At 47.8% G+C, this 12,274-nt stretch overlaps 1 protein-coding gene and 1 long non-coding RNA gene across 3 annotated transcripts in view; both read left to right on the top strand.

The window, feature by feature from the left end:
* Positions 1–1,090: 1,090 nt before the first annotated feature.
* On the top strand, positions 1,091–8,077 carry LOC122477604 (homeobox protein ESX1-like). The gene is given in 5 exon segments (XM_043570791.1): positions 1,091–1,172; positions 1,333–1,424; positions 1,426–1,781; positions 3,907–3,952; positions 7,699–8,077. Coding segments are annotated over 5 exon segments (945 nt in total). The 3' UTR covers positions 8,068–8,077.
* A 1,080-nt stretch (positions 8,078–9,157) lies between these two features.
* Positions 9,158–12,274, top strand: part of LOC122477606 — a 68,281-nt gene continuing 65,164 nt past the window's right edge. For both annotated transcript variants that reach the window (XR_006295736.1, XR_006295737.1), the window contains exon 1: positions 9,158–9,548. This is a non-coding gene — a long non-coding RNA (uncharacterized LOC122477606). The remainder of the gene's footprint in view (positions 9,549–12,274) is intronic.

Raw genomic sequence — 12,274 nt, forward strand, 5'->3', positions numbered from 1 at the left:
CTCCCGCCCCGCTTGTGCTCTCTCTCAAAATAAATAAAAACAAAAGAAGTAAACTTCATTTATTCCCTCAGCGAGGGCTCAGGAAGATCTTTCTAGAAAAACCGAGAGGCTGAAGGAAGGGAGAAATGGCGGCGGGAAATTACCCGCGTCCCAAAGGTCCCAACCCTTCAGGGATATGCATGCTTGTATAGAGAAATCTATACCCAGAGGCATAGCTGCTGTGCAGGAATGCTTCAGGATAGGCGGTTACAATGAGACAAAGAAACAAATATTTGAAAAAGAAAAATTGCAAAAAAAAAAAAAGCAGGAGCTTTGTGCACTTTAAGCAGCCTTGAATGCACTGTGCAGGTTTGTAGCCCTGCACCGAGATGTAGCTTTATCACTAAAATTCTGGAGGCACCGGACTTTCCCAAGGGGCACGTGTGGTTTTATTTGCATAGTGCATCTGAGCACCAGGCACGATCACCAACCCCAAGCCCCAGCTCCTGTTCCCGGGTACCCGGGAGTTTGGTGGGCTCTAACTTCAGCATCTCGCTGAAAAAACTCAGAGTGTGCCACCTCAGAGCTGATCACATTCATTTGATGACTATTCGCTGCTTTGTACCGGCTGCTAGGTCCAGAGGTTGGGGGATGGGGTGGGGCTGGCCCAAGAGAGATTGTCCCAACTTTTCTGCCAGGTCTCCAGACCTAGGGTGAGGTCTGTCTCTCACCCTATGGAAATAGGCAAACACAATGCAGCACAGCCCCTTGCTCGGGAGTGGGGGAGACATGCCGCCAGTTTGGGGGACACGAGCTAAGCTACAACCGAAGCCGCCAGCTCTGGTTACCCGTAGTCCCCTCCGATGCCTTAGAGCAAGTGCTCCCCACCCGAGCCCTCTTGGCAGGAGCACCCGCCCACTTGGTGCCCAAGCCCAGCCGCATGCGCACCTCGGCGAGCCCAACCCCCACTGAAGGGTGGTATATATAAAGCGCCTAGCGGGACGCTGGGTAGCTGAACTCGACGGCACGGCAGCGTAGCCACCGCTTCACGTGTGACCCAGCGATCCAGCAGATCCAGACGCAGATCCACACAGGACGGCAGAGGGATACTATGGATCCTTTCAACCAATTCAAGCGCGAAGTCACGGGCTTCCCCAGCCTGGGAGTCGACGAGGACCGGGAAGAGCTGCGTGGTCTGTGCCCGTCGGGACCAGCGTCTTCGCCACGTCCCAGAAATGAAGGGTCCCTGGGCGAGGGGAGCGGTCTGGCCACCCCTCAGATGCCTCCCCTGGTCTCCTCCCCACAGCCCGGGCTCTGATGCTGATATCTGTCTCTGGATTTCTTCTCTTGCAGAAAGCAAGCAAGTGGCGATGTCGCTTACCAGAAACGGAGAGGCGGAGAAAGCCAAGGCCGAGTTCGCACCTGAGCAGCAGGCGGCAGGCATACGAAATCAAGGAGGAAGAAGACAGCGGCGACGACGGTGCCGGTTATGGCCACAGCAATGGCAGAGAAGGGGCCGGCAACGTGGGCGCTGGATATCCGTGGCCCCCGGGCGGCGAAACCCGCGATGTGGGCTGCGGCCGCAGCCCACGGCAGTTGGAGCCAGTGGAGCCGAAGCAGGAGGAGCACTTGCCCCCCGCCGCGGCTCCGGCTCCGGTTCCGGTTCCGGCTCCGGCTCCGGCTCCGGCCCCCGCTCCAGGAGGGAGGCAGCCGGCGGGCCCCCGCATCGTGTTCACCCCGCTGCAGGTGCGCCATCTGGAGAGCTTGTTCAACTACACCCAGTATCCCAGCACCACCATGCGGTAAGTGGGCTTCTGCGCTGGGCGCCGGTGCGGGGTTCGGGGGGAGTGGCTGGGGTTGGTGGGGACGGCGCGGGGGGGGGCGGGAAGAACGGGGTGGGTCTGTGGCGGGGGGAGACCGCGGCGGAGACTGGCGGGGGAGCGACGGCAGGAACGGGACGGCGAGTGGGGGGGGGGGGGGGGGGGGGGGCGGCGCGGAGGCTTGTCACGTGTCTCTCCCCTCGTGGCTGAAGTAAAACCTACCGGGCCCTCGAGGCTGCCGGTCCCGCGCCTCCCTTGGTTTAGGCGGGAGCTGAGGTCTCTGCGGGTGGGGACCAAGGGGGACGTTCAGGTGGAGTGGAACATCTGGAGCCGGGAAACTGTCCGCTGCGGCTAATAGAAGAAAGTCCTAGAAAGTCCTACTAGAACCGGGGGGGGGGGGGGGGGGGGGGACGGCGGGGGGGGCGGGGGGGGAAGGGGCGAGGGCGAGAAGTCTGAGACGCGGGAGCAAACGGGCTAGTAGGATCCCGCCTTTGCTTAAAATGGTGATAAATCTGCTCGTTGTGGATTATTTCTGCACCGGTTTTTAGTGTTATTTTTAAATTTTAGTGTTATTTTTAAATTATTTACGTATTTGAGGTAATCCCAACTCACTAAAGTAATCCCAATTTATGTATTTTAAATACACCCAACGTGGGGCTGGAACTCATGACCCTTGACGTCGAGAGTCACAGGCTCCTGCAACCGAACCCGCCAGTCGGCCCTGCCCTGATTTGGATATTTTTAAATAGTGCGCCGGAAAACGGTCTCGAGTAGTGAATGTTCTGCATTCCCTTAAACTTTGCTAGAGGTCTTTAAAAATAATTTAAAATTTAAAAATGAAGAAAAGGGGCACGGCTGGCTCAGTCCGTAGAGCATATGAATTTTGATCTCGAGTCGTGAGTTCAAGCCCCATTTTGGACCCGTAGCCTACTTACGAAAACCGTAAATCCGGCGCCTGGGTGGCTCAGTGGTTGAGCGTCCCACTTCGTCAGGTCGAGAGATCTCTCAGCGTTCTGGGATTCCAGCCCCACCTCTGACTTTGCCTGAAATGCTTTGGATTCTGTCTCCCTCCCTGTTCACCCCTTCCACGCTTGCGCGTGGCGCTGTCTCAAATATAAATATTTTTAAAAAAGAAAAGAAAAAAATAATAAAATTGAAAAAAATTAAAATTAAATCGTGCCGACGGAAAAACTGCCTTCAAAGGAAGCCTCAAGCTACCCCTTACAGAATAGTGGGGGCGGGGGTGGGGGGGGGAGAGTGTGTGTGTGTGTGTGTGTGTGTGTGTGTGTGTGTTGGGGGGTGGATGGTGGATGGCAGGGGGGAAGTTAGTGACAGAAAAATGTAACAAAGCACGACCAAGGAATAAACAGCAGTTTGTGCCATCCTTTAGCCTCTAGTGGGCATGTACTCTTAACTGGGTTCATTACTGATAAAGAGAGATGGGGGAGGGGATGGGATGGGAGGGGAGGGGAGAGAGAGAATGCATGTTGTTTTAGGGCTCTAATTTATCATTATTTTTTTATTAAAATTTTTTTTTTAACGTTTATTTATTTTTGAGACAGAGAGAGACAGAGCATGAACGGGGGAGGGTCAGAGAGAGAGGGAGACACAGAATCTGAAACAGGCTCCGGGCTCTGAGCTGTCAGCACAGAGCCGGACACGGGGCTGGAACTCACAGACCTCGAGATCATGACCTGAGCCGAAGTCGGACACCCAACCAACTGAGCCACCCAGGCGCCCCTTAAGGCTCTAATTTAACCCATAAATTGGGTAAGAGCAATGACTGAAAGTCCACACAGATAGTTCCTCAGTCAGATTCTTTTTCATTTTGGTGTTGATAACACTAAAAGAAACTGAATTAGAATGTCACGTGTTCTTGGGGACTGTGCCTCCTTTACCCACCAAGACTTGGCTTCCCTTAAATTCTTTGTCAACGGAACCTCACTGTAAATCCTGAAATGGCGTGACTTTTCCTAGTGCAGAAACTGGTTCATAAAATGTCACTGACATCTCCCCGAAAACAATTTTTCAAAAGATGAATGAAAAATGCTGTATTTTAACTCACCGCCAACTCCACATACTGATCCTTGCGATTTTTCTCCCTCAGCCAGGAACTTTCGAGATTCATGAATGTGCCTGTAGCCAGAGTGCAGGTCAGTAACCCCGAAAAAAACAATTTTGCTGGGAGCCATTTTAAACCTGTTTCAGGATTTGGGGCACCTTTTTTCGTTGCCTTTTTTAGATTTGGGAAATAAGTGTTGAACTTTTGGGTCTTGCGGAGGGGAAGGTGGGATACACAAAGCCCAGGTTTTGGAAATTGCCCATTACCAGAGGGAACATGATTTCCTAAAGGAATGAAAAAATTGGTATAGTATAGTATCCCTTGCATACACATATATATACACCTTTGTCTAAGCTACACCTTACTGTATGTACTTTCATAGGTCACTAAAGTAGACTTATAATACACATATTTTTATAACTATATGTCACATGTATAGTATACTGATTTTTATGTGCAATATATATTTACGTGCTAATATAACTATATATGTATTTTATATAGATTATAAATACAAAAATATGTGTGTAATGTAGTAAATATAAATTATATAAGATATACAATACATTTAACTCATAGAATAATGCTTATATTTATCTAAAGTAGAAATACACTTAATATATAAATGTACATATAAAAAATATGTAGTATATTGCACGTATATTCCTTTTTTGAGTTTATTTATTTTGAGAGAGAGAGAGAGAGAGAGAGAGAGAGAGAGAGAGTCTGTGCGAGCAGGAGAGGGGCAGAGAGAGAATCCCAAGCAGGTGCTGAGCTGTTAGCACAGAGCCTGACATGGGGACTAAATTTCCCGAACCCTGAGATAATGACCTGAGCAGAAATCAAGAGCTGGACGCTTAACCAACTGAGCCACCCAGGCGCCCTATGTGGTGGTTTTCCTTTTGAATATGATCTTTTGCTCTAGGATCCAGACTAAAGCAATTTTATTTTTTAATTATAAAATTCGTTTGATTTATTTTTTAAATTTTATTTAAAACTTTCAAAAATGTTTTTTATTTTCACTGCTTACTGCTTTTAGTTAAAGTACCTGGGTCTCCTGTTGTTGGTTTCCTTTTGTTTTGTTTTGTGTTTTGCTTGTTTTTTAACATCTATGATTTGTTACTCTAGGATTTGGAGTAAGGCAGTTTTATTTTTTAAGAAAAAATTATTTTATTTCAACATTTTAAAATTTAATTAATTCCTATTTGGAGCTATTGCTTTTAAGTGTTTGGTAAAGGGGTGTGGAGAGTGGCAGGCCTCCACTTTAATTTCCCAGAATTCTTTGATCTGTCAGCCTGAAAACATAGTTAAAGAGTAGATTGTGCATTATGGTAGACGTGGGAGGGGGGAGTCGCAACCTCTGAAATCTGTCCAAGACAAAATAAACTCAAACAACAATTTCAAACAAGGTTGCATCAACTCAACAAAGGGGGAAGCCAGTCTAACGAGGTGGAGGGTAAGGGGAGAATTCTTTGGGGATATCACTCACGTTCCAGTTTGTGAGAGTACCAAACGCATTAGCGAATGGTCCTTCGAGGACTGTCTGACACCTGAGATTTTGGTCTTCTTTTTCTGTTTTTAAGTGTGCTTATTTATTTTGAGAGAGGGAGAGACAGGGGGCACAAGAGCAGGAAGGGGGCTCCCAGCTTGCCGCTGTCAGCGTGGAGCCCTCTTGGGATCCTCTGTCTCCCTCTCTGTCTGCCTCTCCGGCCTCGCCTGCTCGCGCTCTCTCTCAAAAATAAACAAACATTAAGAAAATTGCATCTCTGAACTGCCATACGTACCACGTGGCAGTGTTAAGTCTAGTCGTTATGTTACATTATCTTCCTGGTACGTATTTATCTCAAAAGTGGCAGTTTTTACCTTGTGACCGACTCTAGGCCCTTCCTCCACCCACGCTTCTAGCACTCACAGATCCGATGTTGCTCCATGAGTTTGTCGAGCTTTTTTTTAGATTCCACATATAACTGAGAACATAAAGCGTTTGTGTGAAGAACATTTTAATGGGCGTCCCCTCGACCATTTTGCGAGTACAGTTAAGAGCTGTTTTGATAACCCAGTATTAGGTATGTGGAACTAGTATCGGCGTCTACCTCAGTTAGGCTGCTTTGCACTCGTGTAGACTTGGCCTCTGGTAAACTTGGATCCCCCAAAAGGAGCTCCCAGCACTGGTTTCTTTAGACTTTTCATATTCAAGCAGCAGAAAGACCAAGTAACTACTAAGCTGGGAGAGGGTAAATGAGGCCACAGAGAGAGTAGAGGCCCTTAGTCTCCAGTAACCTTTGCCAACTGGGAATGTCTACAAATATTAAATACAAAGGAATTCCATTAATACGACATCGTATTAAGGACAGTGGAGTCCAAAGGACAGGTGTTTTGTTTTGTTTTGTTTTTTGTACTGTTCATAGCTGGCAGAGAGGCGGGAGGAGCCATTTTGCGACTCCTCTCCCACATGCTTAGCTGTCTTCCTAAAGTGTCAGTTTCGCCTGGTTGCCTTAAGAATACCATATGATTTCACTTATGTGTGGAATCTTACCGAACAGACAAAACAGAAGCAGACTGTAATACAGAGGAGACTGGAGATTGCAGGGTAGGGGGAGAGAGACGGGCAAAATAAGTGAAGTGCATTAGGAGGCGCCAAGTTCCAGTCATGTAGCAAATCAGTCCCGGTGATGAAAAGTACAGCAGAAGGAATATAGTCAAAATACAGCAGTGACTTTGTATGGTGATCATGGTGATTACACTGATCGTGGTGAGCATTTTGTAAGGTAGAGGAATGACGGATCACTGTGCTGTCCACCTGAAACTACTATAATATTGTATTGTCAGCTATGCTTCGACTCAAAAAAAAGGAGAAGAAGGGATGGGATGGGGCTCTCCTGGTGGAGGAGAGGGGCTTAGGGGGCCCTGCCCTGCTGGGCAGCAGTGGCTCCTGTCCAGGGTCCTGGAACTGTAGCCAGAGCAGAGGGCGCTGACCGGGTGCTGAGCCCAGGGAAGTCTGGAGGGTGGGGCAGGGTGGAGGGTGCAGAGTGGACAACGGTGGTGTGCCTCTTTGCCCCCGAACTGTTGGCTGGGCAGAGATTTTGAGAACTTGAGTAAGTGTGGTCCTAGTCAGGCTAAACCTTCGTTGCCCCCGAAGTGTAAAACACCCAGGTGCTGTCCGGTGCTTCAGCTTCACTTGTGTCCCAGCAAGACAAGCCACAGGCTGCTGGGCCCTCCAAGCCCAAGCCTCGCTCACAGTACCATCCTTCAACTACGAAGAGGTTTCAGAAAATGAATGAGCCTTTAGCCATCCTTCAAAGAAACCTTTGGTTTCAAAATCCCACACGTGCCTGTGGATTCTTTACTGCACATTGAAGACGGGCTTTGCAAACTGGGGGTTGTCGCCCCAGCAGGACTTTATGCTGAGCTTCCCCACAAGCAGGGTGACACTAGCCTAGTGATTAGGAGTCAGTGGCAGCTGGACAGCTGAGGGCCAGCTGTCAGGACACAGCCCAGCACGTGGAAGAGTAACAGCAGGGACGGAGTGCCATTCCTCAGCTACACCTGTTTGTCAGGGTGGGGAAAAATAGTACGCAAGGTGGGAGGACAGAGTGAAAGCAATAAGCCGAGCCACAGCCTGGCACATAGTGGGTGCCGTCTGAGGGTGAGCTGAAGGGAGACCCCTCGGTGCTAACTTTCCTAGGATAATTTAGCAACAAGGACGTAGCTTCCCTGGTGCAGTTTAAAACTCTGAGGGTGTAGAGAGTAGCCTGCTGGGTTTTTGTTTTTTTTTTTCATGTATGACATTCAATGCTCAACATACTAAAACGATCCTTTTTTTCTCTCTGATTGAAGGTTTGGTTTAAGAATAGGAGGGCCAAGTTGAGAAGACAGCAGAGGGCACTGAGGTACAGAAACATGCCCCCCATGGCCATGGTCCCACCTTTCAACTTTAACGTGGGTGGACCCTACCGTGGCATCTTCAATCGGGGGCCAGATTGTATGTGGATGCCTCAGGAGCCAATGATGCCTGGGCCACCTCGCCCGCCCATGCCACCCTTTCCTCCTATGTTCCTGCCTCCTCCTCCCTGGTTGCATCCACCTTTCCCTCCCTGTGGCTGCCCTCCACTGTTTCATCACTGTGGCTGCCCTCCACCTTTCCCTCGCTATGGCTGTCCTCCTATGGCCCATCCTGGTGCGGTACCACCCGTGGCTCTTCCTTAATCCTTTTCCCAAAGAATGGGATCTGTGGCAGTTTTTTTCCGAGGTGTTTTTGAGCCAGATTCAAGTTTCTGTATCTGTTGCCATAACGAATAGTTCATTCAATGTGTGCTGAATGTATTAAAGAGAAGTCAAATTCACTGACCCTCTATTTTAGGGCACTTTTTACATTTTCAATAAAGTTGTGAATTCTCTACAATTGCTTTTGCGTGTGGTGTGGGGTCAGTCAGTTGCATGGGCAATGCCATTCATAGGGAAAGGCGAGGACACCTGCTCTCACGCAGCACTGTCCCTGAGCCACCATCGGCAGGCCAGGCACATCCCCGAAGGTGCCCACGTGCCCGGGGCAGGGTTACAGAGACCCACCCTCTCCTCGGCCACCCCGTCCTCCCGCCCCGCGCGCAAGCCCGACCCCGCAGAGGTGCAGGACCGGGCGGCGTCAGCCCCTAAGGAGGGACCGGCGGGCTTCCGGGCGGGGCTGGGCCCCAGTCGCCCCGAGGAGCTGGGGCACAACCGAGCACTGGCAGGGAAACTCGGAAGGGGCTACTCACAGCTCCCGGAGAAGCGGCAGCCGGGTGTGCATCTGGTGCTCTCCAAGTTGCGTCCGGCGCCTGCCCCGCGGGCGGACCAGACCGGGCCGCGCGGCCTTCCAGCGGGAGGGTCCGACGCCTGCGGAGGCACCGCGAGGCGAGACCCCCTTCCAGGCCGGCGCTGGGCTCGCTCTCTCTCCCCTGTCCCCCACTCCCCAGGGGTGCAGGGCCCGGCATCGCTCGGCCCCCAGCTCGCAGCTGCCCGGCACCTTTCCGCGCAATCCTTCCTATGGCCCGCCGTCCTCGCGTGCGGTCATTTCAAGTCCGCAGCTGAGAAAGGACCTGGGTCTTTGTCCCCTCGGACTTGGGGTGGCGGAGGGGCTCCTGCGGAACCCAGACCGTGTACCTGGTGCCCGATCGGGTTGTTTACACTGGCACACACAGCCCTTCTCGTTGCCAGGACGACCCCGGCCCCGGGGACGAGTTTTGCCGGTGCACCCAAAATGTCTCCCCCCGTCCCCCAGGTTTGGGTTGTGGCGCCGCAGCGGGGTCTGTGAGCCGGGGCGTCGCAGATCTCCCGGATCTGATATCGGGGGCCACCACCCCCCCCCCCCCGGGCCCCCCCCTCCCCCCCGCGGTGGCGATGGTTCCAGGCCGTGGCCTCGGGTTGGCGGAAGCGTAGGCTCCCTTCGAGGCCGGTCCCCCGCCCCCTGCCCCTCCCCCAGCGCTGCGAAGCCGCAGGCTGTCTGCGTAGCCGCCGCCGTGACTCACCTTCTTCTTCCTTGCCGGGACCTGGACGGCCTGGGTCTGTAGCCGTGGGCCCTCCACCCAGGCTCCGCAAGCCCATCCTACATCTCCCCGGGCAGGTGTGTTTGCAGGAACAGTCTGGGCACCATCGTCGTTTCTGACCCCAGGATCCTTGCGTGTAAATAGCAATTTTTGAAACCACTTCTGGTATGTATCTTGGTTGATAATCGCGCTATTTCTTTTATTTGTGCATTTTAGTAGTGCCAGACGCTGGAGGGAAACTGGGTATTTTTAAAATTGTATTAATTAGTATTCTATTTTACAGTTTTCTATTTTAACGTCTTTGCCTTTGTTATATATTGTAGTCATTTTGTGCATTGTGTACTGTATTTCGCAGTGCATTTTATATTCTATTTTATCGTTATTTTTCTTTATTATTTTAATTTTGAGTGTATATTTTTTGTTTTTTATTTCAAAAAATTTTAATTGAACTGTACTGGATCTAAAAAATATTAATTTCACATTCACAGCGTAGTGATTCGACAATAATACGCATTTGGAAATGCTAGCCATGGGGGTGTAGTTAACCATCTGTCACTATACGAAATTAGTGCCATATTATTAAGTATATTTCATAATCTATACTTTTCATCTGGAGTCGTATTTAATTTTTTAACTGGAAGTTTGTACCTCTTATTCCCCTTCACCTATTTTGCCCATCCCCCCATCCCCTCCCTTCTAGCAACTTCGTTCGTTCTCTACATTTTTGATTCTCTTTGTTTTGTACATGGATTTTTTTTTAAAGATTTCACTTAAAAGTGAAATAATTTGGTATTTGTGTTTCTCTGTGTGACATTTCACTTAGCATAATACCTTCTGCATCCATCCATGTTGCCACTAATTGGTAAGGTTTCATTCTTCAGTATGGCTCAGTAAATATTCCATTGTGTATGCATTCAACCTTTTCTTTATCCATTCATCCATAGAGGGATACTTAAATTGATTCCTTGTCTTCGTTATTGTAAATAATAGTGCAATAAACATAATAGTGAATATATTTTTTCATATTAGTGTTTTTGTTTTCTTTTGGGTAAATGCCCAGAAGTAGAATTACTGTATTGCATTTTTAGTGTTTGAGGAACCTCCACACTGTTTCCCATAGAGGCTGCATCAATTTACATTCTCACCAACAGTGCACAAGGCTTCCCTTCCCTACACATACCCATGTATCACTGTATCACTTGTTTTTTCTGCTTGCGACACTGGGCATTCTGACTGGTGGTAGGCGATATTGTGGTTTTGACTGCATTTCTCTGATATTTAGTGATGTTGAACATCCTTTAATGTATCCATTGGTCATGTTTTTTTCTTAAGAAAAATGTTTATTTAGGCACTCTTCCCTTTTTTGATTGGATTTTTGTTTTGGTGTTGGGTTATATGCGTTGATTATAAATTTTGAATATTAACCCCTTATGAGATATACAATTTGCAAATATTTTCTGTATTCTGGAGGTTGCCTTTTTTGTTGTTGATGATTTCCACTGCTGTGCAAAAGCTTTTTAGTTTGATGTAGTCCCATTTATTTATTTTTGCTTTTATTTCCGGTGCCCGGGGAGACAGACATATCCAGAAAAATACTGCTATGGCTGACGTCTGTAAATTTACTGTGTTTTTTTAAAGGAGTTTTATGGTTTCAGATCTTAGATTTAGGGCTTTAATTTATTTTGAGTTTATGTTTGTGTATTGTGCAAGAGAGTGGTCCAGTTTTATTCTTTTGCATGTAGCTTTTCATTTTCCCAGCACCATTTATTGAAGAGACTGTTTTTTCCCCGTTGTATGTTCTTGTCTCCTTTGTGATCGATTAATTGACCATATAAGCTTGGGTTTATTTCTGGGCTGTTATGTTGTATTGACCTATGTGCCTGTGTTTTTGCCACTTTGCTTTAATTACTATCGCTCTGTAGTATAGTTTGAAATCTGGGATTGGGATACCTCCAGATTCGTTCTTAAGATTCCTTTGGCTAGTCTGATTCTTTCGTGGTTCCAAGAAATTTTAGGTTCATTTGTTCTGATTCTGTGAATCCATTCCCAATGACATGGATGGAGCTGGGGAGCATAATGCTATATATATATATACACTCATATGCAGAATTTAAGAAGCAAACCAAATGAGCAAAGGTAAAAAAGAGAGAGAGGGAAACAAGCCAAAAAACGGACCGTTTACTGTAAAGAACAAACTGTTGGTTACCAGAGGGGAGGTGGGTGGAGGGATGGGTGAAAGAGGTGACGGGGATTAAAGACTGCACTTGTCTCGTTGAGCACTGGGTGGCGTATGTAATTGTTGAATCATTATATTGTACAACTGAAACTAACGGAACACTGTATGTTAACTATACTGGAATTAAAATAAAACTTAACAAAACACACTATGGTATTTTCATAGTGTTGGCATTAAAGCTGTGGGTTGCTTTGTGTATTGTAGACATTTTAATCATATTAATTCTTCCAATCTCTGATCATAGTATATCTTTCTATTTGTTTCATCTTCAATTTCTTTTTTCATAAATTTTTTTTCCTTTTGCTTATTGAAGTAGTTGACATACAATGTTATTAGTTTCAGGTATACAACTTGGTGATTGGAGAATTCTGTACATAATGCATTATGTAATGCTCATCACATAAGTGTAGTTATCATCAGGCACCACACATTATTACAATATCATTGACTATATTTTCTATGCTGTACCTTTCATCTCTGTGACATTTATTTTATAACTGGTAGTTCCTCTTTTTTAAAATTTTTTAAATGTTTATTTTTGAGAGAGAGAGAGAGAGAGAGACGGAATGTGAGCTGGGGAGGGGCAGAGGGAGGAGACACAGAATCTGAAGCAGGCTCCAGGCTCCCAGCTGTCAGCAGAGTGCTCAATGTGGGG

Source organism: Prionailurus bengalensis, chromosome X, assembly GCF_016509475.1.
Source record: "Prionailurus bengalensis isolate Pbe53 chromosome X, Fcat_Pben_1.1_paternal_pri, whole genome shotgun sequence".
Taxonomy (NCBI): Eukaryota; Metazoa; Chordata; class Mammalia; order Carnivora; family Felidae; genus Prionailurus; species Prionailurus bengalensis.